This window comes from Balaenoptera physalus (assembly GCF_965194825.1).
Source record: "Balaenoptera physalus genome assembly, chromosome: 8".
Classification (NCBI taxonomy): domain Eukaryota; kingdom Metazoa; phylum Chordata; class Mammalia; order Artiodactyla; family Balaenopteridae; genus Balaenoptera; species Balaenoptera physalus.
Window position 1 is genome coordinate 6,243,026 of NC_138887.1, and position 19,449 is coordinate 6,262,474.

Here is a 19,449-nt window from a genome sequence, read left to right on the forward strand (position 1 = left end):
CTCTTCAATTCCTGCTTTGACCTCAAAGGCCAGAGAAAACAGGTGGTCAAATGCCTTTTGCCTAAAATGGAACTTAAAATATTTGAAGCCCTCCCACTGTCACCCTGCCAAATAACCCCGGCTTCTCCTCCCCTTCCACAGGGTGTGTGGTTTCAGGGGATTCACTGCCATGTTCCTTCCAGAAAGGATTAAAGTCTTATTTAAAATACTCAGAAACTTCTTCAAAGAGGAGAACTGCTCATTAGAGGAGAGGAAAAAATTTCTGATCTATCGCTGGCAAAGTCATGAACAGCCTGTGTTATGAAAATTGATGGACCACAGAAGATTTAATGTGGGATGTACTACAGTCTCAGTGCATACTTGGTGTGCACGGATGCTTTATGTAGGAATTTTGGGGCCAAGTAGAAATTTTTGGTTGTACCTTCTCTAAAAAGTTTCCAAGATCTTCTGAAATAGAATTTGGGGGCCTGAAGTCTCCATGTGTCTCAGGTCTGGAAAAGTGGCAGTATGAGAGTGATGAAGGACGTGGCCAGGGTTTGAGTTCAAGGCTGGCCTCATGACTAGCAAGGATGCTTTGGGACTTTGGGCAAGTTATTTACTTAACCTTTCCCAGCCACGGCATCATCTTGCTATAAAAGGCAGACAAAAGCGTAACCTAGCTCATGGGTGGTCAGATAAGCTAATTTCTGATCAGTACTTAATACAGTGGAGTCAAGGCTGCTCCTGCTATTCCTGTGGTGGTGGTAGGGGCAGCTTTTGCTTGGGATATGGCCCGGGATGTGACGTGGGATCACTTCTTGCAGAGGCTGGGTGCCCGAGCATCCTGTCTACAGGGCCCAGTCTGGGCAAAGCTCCGTTCTCTCAAGAGGATGTCATTTCTGTTAGATCAGCCACACAGTGTTTTTCTTAACAAGTAACACATTCATGAATACACTCCACTCCACGTACCTGTCAAAGAGCATAAAATCATCCTGAATGTCACCCCTCACATCACAAGCTCAGAGGAGAAGCTGAACCGTCACATACATGTCCCAAGAGGATGCTGAGCTTTCCCGTTCCTCTCCAGTCACTGGGACCAATCCCGTATTGGTTCGTGTGCCTGAAGTGTCACCCTGCCTCTTCACGTAATTGTTCTCACAAGACTCTGCTTCTCGAGATGCCATCAGGTCGTATGGAACGATGCACTATGAAGGTAGTTGCTCTCTCCTTTTGGGAGAGTCATGGGAGAAATCCCTGTGCAGTCTTAAATATTTGATGTAGCTTGAATAGCTTGGTGTTTTAATGGACAGTATATTCGTGCTACCACACAAACGTTTCCTTGACAATGGCTCAGGGCCCAGTCTGTGGCCCTTGTTGAGTAAATGCACAGAATTTCTGTGAGCAGATCTCTGCTACGAGACGCACCCTTTGCTGCATTCTGTGCCCCCACTGCTGTGTGCCTTGGTGTCCTTCTCTAGCAGGTTGTCCTTTCCTGAGGTTGTTTCTTTACAAACCACTTTAAGTCCTTGTTTGGAGTGTGTGGAGGGGACCGAAGCCACAGACTGCAGAACGTACACAGCCCCCTTCATCCAGGGGCTGGATGAGTTCAGCAGGCTCAGTGGTCGTCCTGATTCATTAAAACAAAGAAACAAACACAGATGACTCTAAATTTAAAGAAGTCCCAGGTTCCATGGACTTGCTGCCTGGGAAGGAAAGATGTAAAGTTCTGCTCCTCCAACCATAGGAAAGGTCCTGCTTTAACTCTGCTTACTGTAGGTTTGTGATTCCTGCTTAAACAGCAGGGAGACCAGAGCTGAACCGCCTGAATGTCACAGTGGACCTGGTGAGGAGAGGCAATCCGGCTGTACACAGGCGGAAGACATCTGTCCTGTAGGAGTTGGAGCAGTAGGGTAAGGCGGCCTTTGCTGAAGGAATTTAGCTAAAAAGTTCCTGCAGCCTGAGAAAGGCTAATTTCTTCTAGCCGAGTCCTTAGTGGGTTTCCCTGGCTTTTCTCCTGCTTGAGTTACAGCGTGGTTGTCTCTGGGCAGAGGGGCACCTAGCTAGTGTTTGTGCTGAGCCTTTATTCTCAGCGCTTGACTTTTTGAAGTGATTTACTGCATGTATTTGCTTTTCAAGTACTCCTGGCACATGAAATGCTGCAGGCTCCTTCGGTGCCCATGCACTCGTTCAATACACGTTTTTCCAAGGCTAGTCTCTGTGTCAGGAGTTGGGTGCCCTCATTTCAGACGACTTCGAGGGTGCCTGACGGGATCCGAAGGACCCTCGGACTTGAGAGCGCATCTCAGAGGCCAGGCACCCACCGCATCCACGCGGGCGCGGCTAACTACCTTCTTGGAGGCCAGACCGCCGCTGACCCCCCCACTGGGATCCCGGGGTGCTCAGAGCAGTTGGGGGCCAGAATAAATCGGTGGTTTCCCCCTAAGTACCATCATCCGGCCTTGGCCTAAGGCTCGGCCAGTTTGCCCGGAGCTAGAACAAGTTTGCTCCGCAAGTTGGAGGGAGGAAGAAGGGAAACGGGAACCCTGGCACATAAGTGGCTCGCAGTAGGCTGGATGAACGAGACCGCAGGCAAGTCCTCGAGGACCCGTCCCGAGGGACAGCGCGGGGAACGCCCGGCTCCGCAATGAACTCCCGAGGCCTGGCTCGGCTCTGCACGCCCCCTTCCCGGGCGCCGGGCTCCCGGGGCCGCCGCTGTCCGCCTCCCCCTGTCCTGCCGGCCGACGCTCCTCCCGCCGGTTCCTCCTCCGCGAGGCGCGCCGTCCGCCCCTCCTCCCGGTCCCTCCTCCTTCGGCTCGGCCTCCCAGCGCCCCCGCCCCCGCCCCAGAGAGCTAGACATCCTGGCGGCCGGCGCAGCGCGCAGCCTCCGCCCCGGCTCGGTGCGCACGCCCGCGGCCCCGCGCGAGCCCCGTCTGCCCCGCGCCGCCGAGTCCCGCGCCCCGTGCACGGCCGCCGCTGCGTCCCGACCGAGTGCGGAGCCCGGCGCGATGCGACGCTCCGAGGCGAGCCGCGCCGTGCTCCTGGCGCTTCTGGCCGCGCACTTCCAGGCGAGTCCGGCGCTGTTGGAGAAGAAAGGTAAGGCTGCCCGCGCCGCCGTCCTTCCCGTCCTGGGCGGCCGCGCTTCTGCCGGGCCGCCGAGGAACGCGCGCCTCGGTTCCGGGCGGCGGGGCACCTCGGGCGCGAGGCGCGGCGGGCCGAGGAGCCCGGAGCGCGGCTTTCCCGTCCGCTGTCCTGCCCTCCGCCGGGTGGACGCCCCGGCGAGCGCTTGGTGCGGGGCGGGTGCGTCCCGGCACGTGCGTCAGCAGTCAGCCCGGGCCCGGGGGCCGAGGAGAGGCGCGGGGTCCATCCCGCCCCCTCGGACCTCCGGAACGGGAGCGGCCCTCCGCACCCGCGCCCCGCCCCCGGGCCGGCTCTCCGACCCCGTGAGCCCTCCTCCCGGCGCACCCTTGACCCGGAGGCCCGGGAGCTCGTCCCGGACACCAGCCACCTGTGCTGCGCGGCTGGGAGGGCCGCCCCTCCCTTCGGCACGGCCCGTCCGCGGCCCCCCTGCCGCCGCGAGCTGCCCCCGGCCGTCCGCGCCTTCCCAGACGGCGGGCTCTCGTGAGTGGTGGCTTCCCGGGACTGCCGAGACTCGCCCCCACCTGCAGCCTTTGGGCCGCGTGTCCGGGCTGCGCGGTGGAGTGGACAGAGCGGTGGGACCGGCCCCGGAGCGACAGCCGGGTCCTGGTGCGAACGCCCCAGGGGCGGAACCCATCCTGGCCGGGGCCCCGCGGTTTCAAAACAGGACTCACAGCAAGCTTTCCTCCTTAAAATCCAGAGATTTTTCTCTTTGGGATGTGTCTTCTAGCTTTTTGAAGAATTTGACATTAGGCCAACCAAAATATTAAACTTAACTAAAAAAAAAAAAAAAAAATGGATTGATGTCCATGGTTCACGTGTGCCCTGTCCAGACCTAACATGAGCGAGTCTGGCTTCGTGACTACCGACCATAAACCCACTTGACACGAGAAACATGCCTCAGAAGGTTTAATTGCACAATTTCAAGATCGAGCAGCCCGGGTTCCGAGAGTCAGGTCTGTACTTGCTGTTGATGTCATTGGCACAGGGAGTTGGGTTTGGGGCTGAGCGCCTTTGCTGTGGGAGCGCTAAGGCATAAAGCAGTGGTTCCCAAACTTTGCTGCAAATTAGAATCACTTGGACATTAAAACAAAACAAAACAAAAAAAAATGACGTCTGGCTCCCACCCGCAGACTTTCTCATTTCTCTGGTCTGGGGTGAGATCTGGCATCTGTATTTTAAAAAGCTCTTCCGGTACTTTTGTTGGGCAGCTGGGTTTGGGAATCACTGGCAATAGAGGTAAAATCTCTGGAGAGATTACCTGCCAATTTAAAAAGCTCTTTTGGAACATCTGGAGTTTTAACAATCTTGCAAAAGTACGGGAAAGAGGACGTGGGGGTGATTTCAGTAATAAGGGATTAGTCTTTTCACTGAAAGCTTCTCCTCCTCCTAGTCTGACGGGCTCCCCTACTCCATGCTGTGAACCCAGGAGGCTGTGGTCCTGCTCCTGAATCAGTTGACAGTAGGGTTCTTTTAGGCAGGTGGCAAGGGGACCCCATCCTTATTTTAAATTAAACTCTTGGAGTGTCTCCAAATCATCACTTTTCTCACTGCAGAAATGTTCCCAGCTCCTCGCTGTTAACCCCTTTGAACACTGCTGTCAGTGCTTGGAGATTTGTTTCTAAGAAATATATAACTACCACTGAATTTGCCTGTTAGTCCCGTGTTTGTTTAAAACAGAATCCTCCTGAATAGAATAGTGAGAGTAGGTGAGCAAACGTCATTGGGTTAAAGTAACATAAAAAGGCCAAAGTGTAAGGGGCAGATTATTAACAAAAAGTGTGAAAGACCCATATCAATCAAATGTGGTCAGTTTTGTTCTAGAAAATTTACTCATTTTAGAGAGATTGGTTTGGTTCTAAGATACGGTGTCTTTTGTTCTTACTGCACTTGGTCCTGTCAGACACCGTTTTAAGTGTCCTCTTAATCCTTACATCAACCATACGAGGTGGGTCCTCTCATTATATTTGGGGAAACTGAGGTACAGAGAGGTGACTTTCCCACAGCTAGCAAGAGGCAGAACCTGGATTCGAAGTCAGGCCTTCTGGCCCCAGAGCTTCCCCCCGCCCCTGCCTGTGCTGTCTTGTGTGAGTTCTGGTTTTGGGGGAGCCCTGTGGGTGTGTGTGATGTAGGAAGCTGGCAGGGGAGGAGGAGGACCGGGGATGGGGAACCCGCCCGGCCCGTGGTCTGGACTCCTGCTCCCGGTACTCAGGAGGCACCTTTTGTGGAGGAGCTCCATCACCAAGTGAGCCGTGACCATGGAGATTGCTGGAGGGATGTTGAGCAAGCCCCTTGCTCTTGCAAAACGGAAAGGTGAAGGCGCTACTCCGGAAGTGATCCTGGGTGGTATTCCCAGCCAAGCCAGCCTGCCTGGCCCCTCCTCTGAGGACATCCTTGGTTCAGTAGGTCTGGGCTGTATTGAAGAGGACAAACTCGGGGATTCCAAATTGTATCCAGAGCGAACCCTCCTTCCTCTAAGGAGACCAGAGGACTCCCACTCAGTTCTGGCCCGGAGGCCAGGAGCCTGTGTCCTTATTCCCGCTCTGTGTGAAGGTGGACACGTCCCTTGCCAGCTCCAGCTTCTTGAGTCCTCATTTCTCAGTTCAACGAATATTTATGGAGCGCACAGAATGTGCCAGACATTATGAATTCAAAGGGGCAGGGGTAATCTTAATGGTTTCTGTTGTTGCTTCCAGAGTGGTTCTTTGGGCCACTAATTAAGTATTAGTAGATTGCTTTTCAGATCTGAAAAGGAAACCAGCGTCTGTGTGTCTGTCATCTGTCCACACCCGGGTAGCTCCGTCTAGCAGTAACAGGCTGATAGCTCCCATCGGCTTTGGACTGCCATTTCAGGCGTCATATGTTTCGTTTTATAGTCCATAGATTTTCAAAAACTTATTCTGAAGTTTGAAGAAGCCGATTGCCAGAATCCATTGTGCTATGTAATTAGACTCGGTCCATGTGATGGCACTAACATGTTTTTAAATGTTTTTAGAGGTAGTGTCAGTAAAGAGGAAGAATTCTGCCCTGTTTAAAAAGAAAATACTCTTTGTTTTTCCTTTGATCAAAGCTCCAGGACTAGCAGCTAGTGTCTGAAACTTTCTTGACAGGAGTGGCAAGCCAGCTCTAACATTAAATTGATGATCATGGTGTCTAAGAGAAGATAGCCCCATGCTGGTGCCCCAAGCCCTGATACGGGGGCAGAATCAGAGCGTTGCGGACACACGGCTTGTTGAAGGACACCTAAGAAATTGGCTTGCACTCGCCCTGTGGCTTGCTGTGAAACTTGTGCTTGTGTGTGTGTTTGTGTTTTCATTTGGACTTAGTATAGTAGAAACGGGCTTATGGTTTTACTAATAGAGGTATGTTTTGAGAAAAGGTCCAAGTTCTAGAACATGGCTCACCCATGTGTTGTTTCCTTGTAGACACAATTTAAAAATTATATTATGCCCCTCAGATTTCTACTGAACAAATCCCATTTTCGTTTTCTTCTGTCACTTGTGGACATTCGAAATTATGATAAGAAACATTTTTGGTCTCAGTTAATTATTACTGGTTTATTTCTGAACCATCAACACCCATGGAACAGAACTTACATCTTAGCTTGTTCTCGTAGGTCATTCCCATTTGCATCGGAGCTTCTGCCCATACCTTCTTTTTCATCTCCCTTCTAAAAGCTTGTCTTTTTTGAGAAAATTCCTACAGTTGTCTCTTTGCACAGCATCTAAGGATAGTCTGCCATCCAGCCCATGGGCGTAAGCAGGTGAGCTTGAATTCGGGCAAGGATCCAGGCTTTGAGACTTAATGCCAAATAACCGGTTTGACTGAAATTTTCACATTTTCAGAGTCATCAGGTCCAGCTTCCTTACAACAGGCTTAGATAGAAACACTCGATTCAGTTGTCTAGAAAGTTCCCTGAGCCAGCTGGTGCAGGAGGGGTAGCTGGGGCCGGCGAGCAGTGGTGGCTTGTTTACTTAGCCTCATTAGAAGCTAAGAACTGGATTTGACGTTTTAATCTCTGAAGACGCTGAAGTATAAGATCAAATGTCTGACCCTGCTGACTGAGCATCTGTGAGTTGCATATGCTTAAAATAAACTTTACTCCTACCAAATTTCAGCAGCTTGCTTAAGAAAGTCGTCTGCAAAAGCTTGAGTGTGGGGTAGAGTTTCCTTCTTTGCCCCAGCATTATATCCCATTTTGGTGGTTTCTCATGGAAAAACCCAGAGTCCAAGTATCTCTTCTGGCTATATCTGGAACTTGTCATTATCAAGAGTCTCAAATTGCAATTTAGTGGACTAATGGTTAGGTGAGAATGCCTTGTACATAGTTCTTGTTATAGCCACAATTGCACCTGTTACTAGGGGGCCAGCAAACATGGCCTTGATTTAGTTCATTTAATTTAGTTTATTTAATTATTATTACATAAGTTAACCACTATTGTTCTTCCTTCGAATAAAAGGATGAGTATTACTGTGTATTACAGCCTTGGCTTTTATTTGCATTTTTTTCTTTACGTTCAAACCATGGTGACAGTGTGTGCTGTTCCATCCACATTTTGAACTCTAGGAATGAATCTGACTTGATACTTGCCCTTAAGTGTCTAGAAGTCCAGTATGGGAAGAGAGATCTATAGATAACAAGTGTGAAAATGTCACAGAAGCGATGATAGAATTCCATGCAGGATAAAGAAGTCTTCTGGTATTTAGTCCTTGCTTTGAATTCTACCTGGAGAGGGGGCCAGGTATAGCCCCAAATGGAAGGGATTACTCATTTGAGCCTGCAGAGAGCTATGGGTATTTCCCCAGAGACTATGACGTATGATGTGAAGGGCATTCCGAGAGAAGTGCCAAGAGTAGCAAAGTCCCGAAGAGCACTGGTTATTCAGTGTGATGGGAGGAGAAGGGAGAGTTGACGAGCCTGCAGTTCGTGGGAGCTGTGTGTGAAGGGAGGGGCACCGTGGAGTTCGAAGCTAGGAACTGGCGTGATGTGTTTGGTGTTTCGGAAAGATGACTCCAGCAGGATTGTGGGGGATGGATTATAGGGGCAACAGTAGCACTAGGGAGATGGGTGACTCCTGCGGGTGAAATGATGTCTCAGGACCAGTGAGGTTGCAGAACAAGAGACTCGGGCAGATCTGGAGGTAGAGCTGATTGATAATTATGTGTAACGAGTATGAGAAATGGAGAACCCCAGGATGCCACACAGGAAGCCTGGACAAATGTAAATCCATTCACGGAGGCTGCAAACGCTCCAGGAGGGATGGAGTCGATTGGTGGGATTTGCAGCGCTCAGACGGAAAAGTCCAGGAGGCAGTAGAGCGTACGGGTCTGGAGCCCAAGAGAGCAGTGTGGCCTTGAATTGTTGTTCTATTAGACGTTTCAATGGCAGGCGTTGTCTTTGGCTGTAGGACAACTCGCCCCAGCCTGTTTTATGCTCACTGCACTGCCGCCATCCATACTGAGCCTGGCCAGGTTGTAGATCACCAGCTGCTTTTCGGACTCGGCTGCTGTGGTGAGCAACCTGATGAGGTGCAGTTATCGGCAACCGATGAATAATGTACCGTGCATCGAAGTACGCTGGGAACTGTATTGGTGTACTGCTGTGCACCTCCTCAGATGGGAATCCGCCGTGTCTTATTTAGGACAGCATCGGATTACTTGGTTTTGTACATTAGTGACTGAACCGAAAAGACCAGGAGGTGACTCCTTTTTTTTTTAAAAACAGCAGCCTTTCCACTTTGAACATTCCTTAGAATCACCAAGAAGCTTCTGAAAAACAGGATGCCTTGCTGCACCCTAGGCCAGTCCAGTCCAAATTTCTGGAGGATGGAACACCGGCACATACTTTTTAAAACTCCCTGGGGGGTTGTGATGAGTGGAGTAAGTGGTGTGTATAGCTTGTGGCAGAGAAGAAATGTTGTCTTCTCTGATTCCCGTGTTTTACTCATTACATGGGCTTCCTCAAGAGTGAGGGGCTGGTTTATATTTCATTAATAAATGAGTCTCAGATTTGCATGTTTTTCATGAACTGATACATGAGAAGTCTACTACAGTGGCTCTCAGAGTATGTCCCAAGACAGCAGTAGTAGCACCTTGAACTTAAGAGAAATGCACATTCCTGAATCCCCAGCCTGGACCTCTGAATAAGGCACTGGGGGTTGGGGCCAGGGTTCGAGAACTGCTAACATGCTGCCCACAGGCCTCGAGCTGGGTTCTGGGTACACACTAGAGGAACGCGGGAATTGTGCTCGGCCTCACTAGATGCACAGTTTGCAGGGCTGAGCAGGGGGGAGGGACACGTGTAGCACAACGTCTCGTGATAGATGTGATGGGGGTTTCGGTGGGAGCCCAGAAAAGGGGCTGCATCTATCTCTGGGACAGCGGCAGCGTCTCAGAAAGAGGACATTTAGCTGGACCTCAGAGAATGAGGTTTTGCCTGGTCTCCATGCGAAGGGAAAAGAGGGAGATGATACTGTGACTGGTAGTCCTGCAGCAGCCCCGCCATGGCTGGCCACTTCGTAAAGGCACAGGTGAAGGCTTTAGCATTTCCTGCTTCCTTTTCTAAATGAGCATAAGGAAACTTACCATGTCAAAAGTAAAGTGCCCGAGAGCTGACACATTTTATATTTAAAAAATAAAATGGTCATTTGGTCATCTTCTTAAAAATTAACCAGATATGAAGGATTGAACTAGCATCTGGATTATAGTTCATAGTTTTAACATTCTCCCCAGTAGCAAGATTTGTCCCTAAAACTTGTTGTGAATAAGAAAAATGACTTCGTCCGATCCTTTATTTAACTCCTACTACAGAAAGCAAGGAGAAAATGGCAACAAAAGTCTGCATAATTCTAGACACAATAAATACATGTTGAATCACATTGAGCTCAGAAAATCTCTCAAGTTAATCGAGCCACTATCACTTATGAATTAGAAGACATCTATTTCCTGATTCACTGTTGAAAATTGCACAGGTTTACCTGTTTATTTGCAGAGGTCATTTGGAAACAACCAGGCGGATTTGTAACAGGGGATTAATGACTGCAGATGCTCCCTTGTGCACTCATTCCTGCCTTTAAGTGGAAGGAAATATGGAAGTGGTTCTAGACCACTGTTTACTTAGCAGTTGTTTTAAGAGCATTTATGAAGGATTTTATTTTAATCGCAGAAATGTGATACCTGAAGGTTTTACTACTGTGGACATGCAGGCCTGCACATGGTGAATGATGTCATGATGGCCTTAGCAGTTGTAGGCCTTTGCACATGCTATCATTATGACCACTTGCGGAAGTTCCTTTCTTTTACTCTAAGTCTTGGAGAAAACTGATGCATTGCATATAGTCTCTCCAGTTTGACAAACTGAATGTATGTGAAAAACTGCATGTTGTAGTTTCTTTGCCCTCACTCATAAATTCATCTCTACTTTAGTGTCTGGAATAAAAACAAATCATTTATTGAATCTGTGCAAGTCCTTAAGGACAGGCAAGTGTTCCCAGAAATCTCTTAAAATTGTAAATGGGATTTCAGAAAGTTTTGCAAAAAAAATTTTTTATATCACAAACCTGGTTTTACTTATTTACCAGCAAATGTGGAATACCTGAAGTCTGTAGGGAGATTTTATTGCCATACCCTTTCTGCATTTACACAGTATCTCTTAGTTCATTTGTATGCATCATAAACTAGAGTAGATGGCTAAAATTGTGCTGAACAAGATAAACTATTTTAAGTTTCTTCTAGTACTAACTTGTAAGATCCTGTCTTTTTTTTTAACTAAAGTATACTTTAACATAATATTAGAAAGTTAAAAAATTATCACCTCTTTCACAAGAAAAGAAAAAAACACCCCACTACTTTTGATTAAGTCCAGATGAATGACAGAAAAGCAAAAGGTGGTAGTCTAGTCGAAGCATTATTGTATCACCTGTTGGTATTTAAGGTATTGATTTTTAAATACAATGCATTTCAGAACTTTTTTTTGGCTTTGATTTGCTACAGAGTTAATAGAGAATCAGAAACCTTTCCTTATAGTTACTTCCTGATTTCTTTCTCTTGCCATTTCCTGATACTTTAATAGACTTCATGCATGGAACATATTTATGACTGAGAATAATGTATTACCTTAATCTGTCCTCCCTCCCTTGCCTTCTTTGCGTCCTTCCTTTCCTCCTTCCTTTCTCTCTTTCTTTTTGGAAGCTGTTATGAATAAGCGTTTGCAGAGAAAGAAAATTTCCACAAAAGATTGCAGTGAAAACCTTTGACGAGTGACTGCAATAATATACTATGTAATTTTTTTAAGTTAGAAAGTATCAAAGACATTCAGTATTTATGATTATTTTTTGTACAAATAAGCATATTCTTGTATCATTCCTTAAAAGTGGTGTTGCTAAAGTTTTCCTTACTATGTAGCTTAATGTATTTTTCCCCCAGTAATCTGTTGTTAGTTACAATAGGAAGAGAAAACAGATTAGAATCTACCTTCCTAGTTTCAACTTCCAAAAAACAACTAAACCAGATGGTTCTGAGCCTCCTGCCAGCTGGAACTGTCTATGAAATTAAAAGCAAATCTAAATGCATGCAAGGTATATATTTAAACATGTCGATAATAAATGTATTGTCCCTATAATTTAGATGCTAAAACATTGATGTCATAATAATAATAACACCTTGCATTTATACAGCACTTCACAGTTTACAAAATGCCCTAATATCCATCTTTCCCAGGCTCCCAACAACCCAATGGGATGGAGATAATTATCCACATTTGAAGGTGCAGGACCCAGGCTCACAGGGGTTCTGCAGTTTGCCCATGGTTACTGGGCTAGTCAACACTTAGGTGCCGAGAGCTTTTCCTGCTTCACAACACACGCTGTCTCCCGACACGTGTGACACATCTGACACAGGTGATGCATCTGACACGGGTCACGCATCTGACATGGGTGATGCATCTGACACGGGTGACACATCTGGCACGGGTGACACATCTGGCACGGGTGACACATCTGGCACAGGTGACATGGGTGACACATGACATGGGTGACTCATCTGACATGGTTGACACATCTGACACAGGTGACACATCTGACACCTGTGACACATGTCACACAGGTGACACATCTGACACAGGTGACACATCTGACACGGGTGACATCTGACACGGGTGATGCATCCGACACATCTAACGGGTGACACATCTGACACCTGTGACACATCTGACATGGGTGACACATCTGACACGGGTGACACATATGACACCTGTGACACGTGTCACACGGGTGACTCATCTGACACCTGTGACACATCTGACACGGGTGACGCATCTGACACCTGTGACACATCTGACACGGGTGACACGCTGTCACCCGTGTCAGATGTCCCGCACGCTCTCCTTACCCCTCCTCTGAGATGTCCCTGGTTCTTCGCTGTTGATGCTTCCTATCATTTTTAGTCCTGTTTGTGAATCAAAAGACTAACAGAATTCCTCAACGTTTCTGTTATACATCTATTACTTGTTTTTAATGCCCCTCAGAATTCCTGCTCTGTATTGTTCCTTTCCCACTTTTCCTCTTGTTACGAAGTATTTTTTGAGAGTTGTCTCTTATATATGTGTTGTAATAGCCTGTTTCATAAGATACAGGCATTGAATTTATGAGCCTTGAAGACGTTTACTTTAGAAATTAAAAGTATAACTTTATTTTAAAGAGTCATAAGCTTATGTAAATTTGCCAGACCTGTAAATACTTGAAGAAAAAATGAGGGGAGAAAGCACCTTGGTGTAGCAGTTGGGTCAGTTCACAATGCATGTGGCAAAGTGTGCTAATTTACTTACACAGTTGTGCAAAGAATCATATGCTGTGATTTAAATGAAGCACATACTTCAGTTCATTAGGGTGTGTAAACAGCTATGATGAAAAGAGACACACTTAACAAACAGTGTGCTTTCCAGGGATGCTCACGTCTACGTCACACCCTTTAGACAAAGCCATTCTGGCAAGTATCATCCTTGGAAGTGTGGACTTTGAGGAGAATTTATTACAAAAGTGAAGTTGTCCCACTTTGAGGAGCTTTGTCGGTTAAATGGATGGAACAAGGAACATGACAGTGGGTGGGCCCCTCATTGATGGAGAGACACCTTTCCTCAAAGAATCTCCAGATACACTGTTCATTCTCCTCCATTACAAAGGAAGGAGCTTTTTTCAGTTATTGTTTATTCCTAACATAGTGGAAACTTTTAGTACTCCAGCAGAAATTCCCCAAGAGCATGTTTATATTTCATAATTATCGAGTGAAATAGGGAAAAGTTCTGTATGTAAGCTGAATAATTTTTTTTTACTTTTTAATATTTATTTATTTATTTAGGCTGTGCCGGGTCTTAGTTGCAGCACACGGGATCTTCGTTGCAGCGTGTTTAGTTGCGGCACGCATGTGGGATCTAGTTCCCTGACCAGGGATCGAACCCAGGCCCCCTGCATTGGGAGTGCGGATTCTTACTCACTGGACCACCAGGGAAGTCCCTGTAGGCTGACTAACTGATCTGCAGTTGCAGCCTGTGTACTCAGATGTAGGGGCTGTCACTGAGAACGTGATTTTTTGCAGCCTGAGATGGCACAAACCCTTACAGTGAACAGGCAGCTAGTATATTGATCTCAGGGCCACTTTAGTAACTGAGCCTCTAAGTCTTGCAGAAGTTACTTGGGCAAAAGCTATGCCATTTCACCTTCAATCAGCAAAGTCTGCCCAGCCAAGGCAGAACAGACAGTTAAGCAATTTGGTGAAATGGGACGACGTAAAGAGTCAGTCAGATGAGTTGCTCCGATTTTCACTTCACTTTTGGCCTCCAGAGACTTTCTCTTGTGTAAATGCAAATTTAATGATGTCCCTGGCGGGGGGAGGGCATTAAGTGAGAAAGCCCCAGGTTGATGGAGGACTTGGGTGGGTATCTGAGTCCATGTTCCCTCGTGACATAGGGATTGTCCTTAAAGTCTTGGCTAGAAAAGCTAGGTTTTTAGGTTGTTGAGCAACAGCTACTAAATAGTCATAATGTTGCCCAGTTGCAGAAACAAAACATTCAAACTATAGCCAGGGAAATAAGTAGTCAAAAATTCAAGGTCTGAACCATGCTAGGAGCCAGTGAGAATGGGGTGTTTGATGCCACGGTGGGGACAGTTCTCAGGAGTGCATTCTTCTGTTGCAGTTTTTCTTTCTTCCTTGGACTTCATTGTGGGGAGAGGTTGGACTTTATTCCCCTTCTAGGCTTGCATCCTCTCATCTAGCTGACAAGGGAGAGGTAGACCGAGGTGGCAACCACAGTGCAGTGCAACGGTGGTGAGCGCAGGGATGCCGAGTGCATGTTTGTTGAAGTTTCACAGGCTGGGTGACTTCTGGACACTATGTACAAGGTTGCTTTTTAATTAAGAGAGAACCACTGGGTACCACGTAATGTAGTAACAGTATGCAGTCCTGATCTCATGACCGTCACATGTCCTGTTCACGAGGTGTTCCGTCGAGCCAGAAGAGGCCCAGGCTGAGTTTAAAAGGAGCTTTAAAAGTAACAGATGATAATTAATTAACACCCAGTGGTTTTGAAATGAGCCATCAAAATGCCAACTCAGCAGCGTCTCTCAGAGATGGGGAGAGGGTGGGACGATGAAGTCCGTCTCTGTCTGAGGAGATGGCTTCGTGCGGTGAGCTGGAAGCTGAGCGTGGTCTCGGGGGAAGCGCGTGTCTACAGATGAGTTTCCCCAGCGTTTGATCGGTGAAGTTTCGTCCTGCGTAGAGCTCCGCGTGCACACACCTCTGCCTCCTGGTGTGGCTTGGCTGGCCCTGACAGGTGGGAATCGTGTGCATCCTGACACACGCGGCTGGGCTGTTTGCAGGTCGGCACGTGTGTGCCACCTCCAGAGACGTGCGACCGCTGCCCCCTGGTCGCCTGTGACTGTCCTCGCTCTGTTGTTGGTGTCATTTTGCCGCAGATGCTTCTGGTCACTTATCAGTTTGCTGTGCCCACTGGTTGGTATAGAATTGATTCTCCTGAAGAATGTGTATCCGTTTATATGTTGGGCGCTGTAAAGTGGAATGTGTATGTCATTTATTAAAAGGTCGTTATTAAATGGGGAAAACGTTCTGGGGTTTCTTGACTCAAACAGGGAAAGAGGACACTTCCTCAGCCAAGGATTGACTACATTTGTGGGGTGAAGAGGACTTACCAAACCAGATGTCGAAAAAGCCACACGTGCCAATCGCTCAGGGCTCTTGGAGTAACCGCCCCCAAAACAAAGGCTTCCATTAGGTGGATGTTTGTGAATTTCACTGGTTCTGTGTCCAAAATGATCATGTCTACGAGTAATTTTTCCAATCTAAACGTTACTATAATAAGCTAAAGAATGCATTCGACCAGCGATTCTAGGAGTAATCGTCACCAACATTTGACGGATGACTTTTTCATTCTAGAAAAGGCAATAATAACGTTCGTATCGCTATCATCTGTCTGATGTTAAATTTTTTGTAAACAGGAAAAATAAAATGTGTACATGGGACTAAAATATAAATATCCAAAACAAGGAATATATCAGAAAACCTCTAGATCTGCCGTGTGGTTCTTTTCCTGGACAAAAGTTACTTACGGAGGCTCTACATCCTGCACGCTCACAGGACGGTGTGGGGTCTGCATCAGTCTCCCCTTGGTTGCTGGGCACGTTGGCCAAGTTGAGTAACCCCGTGAGTCCTGTTTTCCTCATCTGTAGAATGGAGACAGTAATGGTGCTTATCTCCTGGGGCTGCCCAGAGGATGAAAGGAGATGGTTTGTTTAGAGGATGGAGTCCGTTCCGGAAGAGCCCACTGTTATCCCTGTGTGAAGTGCTGCTGACTTGCACTCTGACCTCTGACCCTCACCACGACCTTTATGATCCCTGTTGTAGATGGGCAGCCTGGGGTGGGGCAATGTCACACCACTCACGGAGCTCATCCGCCCAGGCAGCGTGGCCCTGGCCCCTGCCCGGGAGCTGGCGTCCTCAGCAGTTGCAGGTCTCTGCCCCAGATGCCCATCCTGGCTTGGGGTCCTCAGGAGGCCATGGGGTCCAGGCAGGGAAGGCTCAGTGGCCCCACTCAGGGCCTCAGTTTCCCTCGGAAGAGCACTGTTGCTGTTTTGTTCCTGTACAGCCCTGGGCCGGTTTTCAGAATGCTCCTGATTTCATTGTACAACCTGATGATCTATTCCTGTGCTGTTTTCGCGTTAGCACGTTTATCACCGCCACTGTGAAGGCCCATTTCTCGTCCGTTTTGCCTGCTGACCCTCCTTTCATCACTGCAGCGCCCATGGCACTGATGGCCACACACGTTTCCCCAGCCTTTATGTCTTCATGGTCCCCTGGACAGGTGCCCTGCCGGGAGCCCTTGGCCGTTTCAGCCACAGTTCAGTTTCTAAAGAAAGACAAAAATGGGTCTGTGTTCCCCCTTTCAATTATCATTTGCTCTGAAATTAAGCTGTTTCAGGTAGTGCTTAGTGCACGTGTGGTGGGTCCCGAGCTTCTGCAGATGTCCTGCCCAGGGGCCGCTGCCTTCATCTGGGGCACCAGCCTCAGAGCTTCCTTCGCTTTCCGGTTCTTCACCAGGTTTGTACTAAGGCCTGCAGGTGCTCTTGTGGAACCAGGAAAATGTACCAATTCTCTAGGTGTCTATCATTTGATTTATCATTGTTTTTGAATTTGCAAGATAACAGACTGGTCATGAATGAACATGCTAGAGACTTGCTATTTCCTAGCAGCAGCATATAAAAGTTATTTTTAAAGTTGTTTTAAGTCTGTGAGTAAAAATAAATTGCTTTTGCTGCAAGAAACACCAAAAATGGAAAAGCTTAACAGTCCAAAGACGATAATTTATCTCATAGGCATTGTTAACAGTGTAGCTGCTTTAAACAGTGAGAAGATTTATGAGACGCTTGATTTACAACTGGGTTGAAGGGCGTTCTAACCTTCGTGCCAGGTCTCGCCATCCTTGAGCTTTTTGGAGTCACACGGCACAGTCGTGGAGATGTGGCTTGCCTGTGAGCGGGCCATTTGAAAACAGGCAGGACACACAGGGAAGCAGTGAGCGCTCCTGACACGTAAGCCTTTGGGAAACAAACATTTATTTTCTTAGAAAATTAACTTTATGGTTAGCTCTTTTTTTTTTTTTTTTTTTTTAAAGCATGGGAGAAAAGAAAATGTGCAGTTAGGAAGGTTAGGATTAAGGAAGTAAACTGCTGTACCTTCCCTAGATAACGTTTGAGAGAATAAGTTCTTCACTTTCAAAACACAGTTTAGGGCTTCCCTGGTGGCGCAGTGGTTAGGAATCCGCCTGCCAATGCAGGGGACACGGGTTCGAGCCCTGGTCTGGGAAGATCCCACATGCCATGAAGTAACTAAGCCCGTGTGCCACAACTACTGAGCCTGCACTCTAGAGCCTGCGAGCCACAACTACTGAGCCCGCGAGCCACAACTACTGAAGCCCATGTGCCACAACTACTGAAGCCCACGCACCTAGAGCCCGAGCTCTGCAACAAGAGAAGCCACTGCAATGAGAAGCCCACGCACCACAACAAAGAGTAGCCCCCGCTCTCCACAGCTAGAGAAAGCCCACGCACAGCAATGAAGACCCAATGCAGCCAAAAATAAATAAATTAAATAAATAAATTTTTTTAAAAAAGACACTTTAAAGTAGGTATTTGTCTGAACTTAGTGTTTGGATCTTATTTTTTTCTCAATAATTTTTTTTTTTTTAACTTAATAGAGATGTTCGGAAGACTTTTGAAATTGTTGTAGTCCTTAGACTAAAAATAAAACACTGACCACCTTATGTAAATATGAATGGTGGTTTGCTGCAACAGCAAAGCTTTTTGTTGTTAACTTTTTATTTTTCAAGAATTACAGATTCACGGGAAGTTGCAAAATAGGCACAGGGAGGTCCTCTGCACACACCCACCCCCAACTGCCCCCAGTGGAACATCTTAGCAAAGTTTTAAATATTTAGTTTGATGTCTTTATCTAATATAAGCTAGGCTAAATGCTCACTATTTTAATTAGCTAGTAAGGTGATAATACAGAAATCATAGCCTTCACAGTACTATTTAGAAGTTAATTTTTTTTTTTTTAATTTATTTTTGGCTGTGTTGGGTCTTCGTTTCTGTGTGAGGGCCTTCTCCAGTTGTGGCAAGTGGGGGCCATTCTTCATCGCGGTGCGCGGGCCTCTCACTATCGCGGCCTCTGTTGTCGCGGAGCACAGGCTCCAGACGCGCAGGCTCAGCAATTGTGGCTCACGGGCCCAGTTGCTCCGTGGCATGTGGGATCCTCCCAGACCAGGGCTCGAACCCATGTCCCCTGCATTGGCAGGCAGATTCGCAACCACTGCACCACCAGGGAAGCCCGAATTTTTTTTTTTTAAGAAAATTGTTGGTCTTTAAATTTGGAAGCCATGGAGGCATGAGGAAGGAAATGGAATGAGGGATGGAGGGAGAACATAGACAGACAGACAGACAAACAGAGAAACAGAGAGAGAGATAGAGAGATAGATTGCTTTCTTGCTTGATTGATTGGACAAGCCAAACATTCTCTTCTAGTTTTGGGGTTAATTTGCCAAGTTTATATTGTGTTCAGATCATAAGTGGTTGGGTTTTTGTGTGTGTACCGTTACGTCCATCCCATGTTTATTTTCCTCTGTTTGGTCTATTTTGCCTTCTTTAATTATCGGTGCCCTAGATGAGGGTCTTCTGGATCGCTGGTGATGTCATGTTTCTTGATTCAGATGCTGATTCCACAGATGGAATCACTCAGTGAGGGATTCATGGACCTGCATATTTTTGATTTGTACACTTTTCTACATGTACATTATACTGTACTAAGTTTAAAATACTGGCCTCACAGTCACTAGGTAGAGAAGATAAAAAACCTATAGGGAAAGCCAAGATTTTATTAGAAAATTCAGGATCTCAAAGACAGTATTGGACTTCCAAGTCAAGGCATTGCATCTGTTCTTTCTTTTGGTATAAATAGCAAAAAGATCTCTTCAACTCAAAGTGAGACTGCTCTTCCCGTTACTTCACTTTAAGTTAATTACAAATCATTTTAAATATAGGGTTGTAAAAGGATAGCATCAGAGTGGCATACTCCTTCTTCTTACATATATATAAAATCCCCCCCCCCAGGAGAAAGCCTCTTTTAACAGGTACTCACCAACTGCAGAATCCTCGCAGAAAGACAGTGTCATTGGAGGGTAACCACGTCTTCCTTCCTTGTCTGTTACCTCCCAGCGTCAGGGTCTCATGGAGCTATATTTAGACCCACACAGGGAAAGAGGAGAGAAAACCA

General features: G+C 47.1%; 1 protein-coding gene across 4 annotated transcripts in view; it reads left to right on the top strand.

Moving 5' to 3' along the window:
- Positions 1-2,813: 2,813 nt before the first annotated feature.
- The window catches only part of EGFR (epidermal growth factor receptor), a 190,998-nt gene continuing 174,362 nt past the window's right edge, over positions 2,814-19,449 (top strand). For 2 of the 4 annotated variants that reach the window (XM_082471507.1, XM_082471508.1), the window contains exon 1: positions 2,814-3,072. In XM_082471507.1, coding sequence (XP_082327633.1) covers positions 2,985-3,072 — 88 coding nt within the window. In that variant the 5' untranslated portion in view covers positions 2,814-2,984. The remainder of the gene's footprint in view (positions 3,073-19,449) is intronic. The other 2 variants (XM_082471510.1, XM_082471509.1) reach the window with 1 other exon arrangement.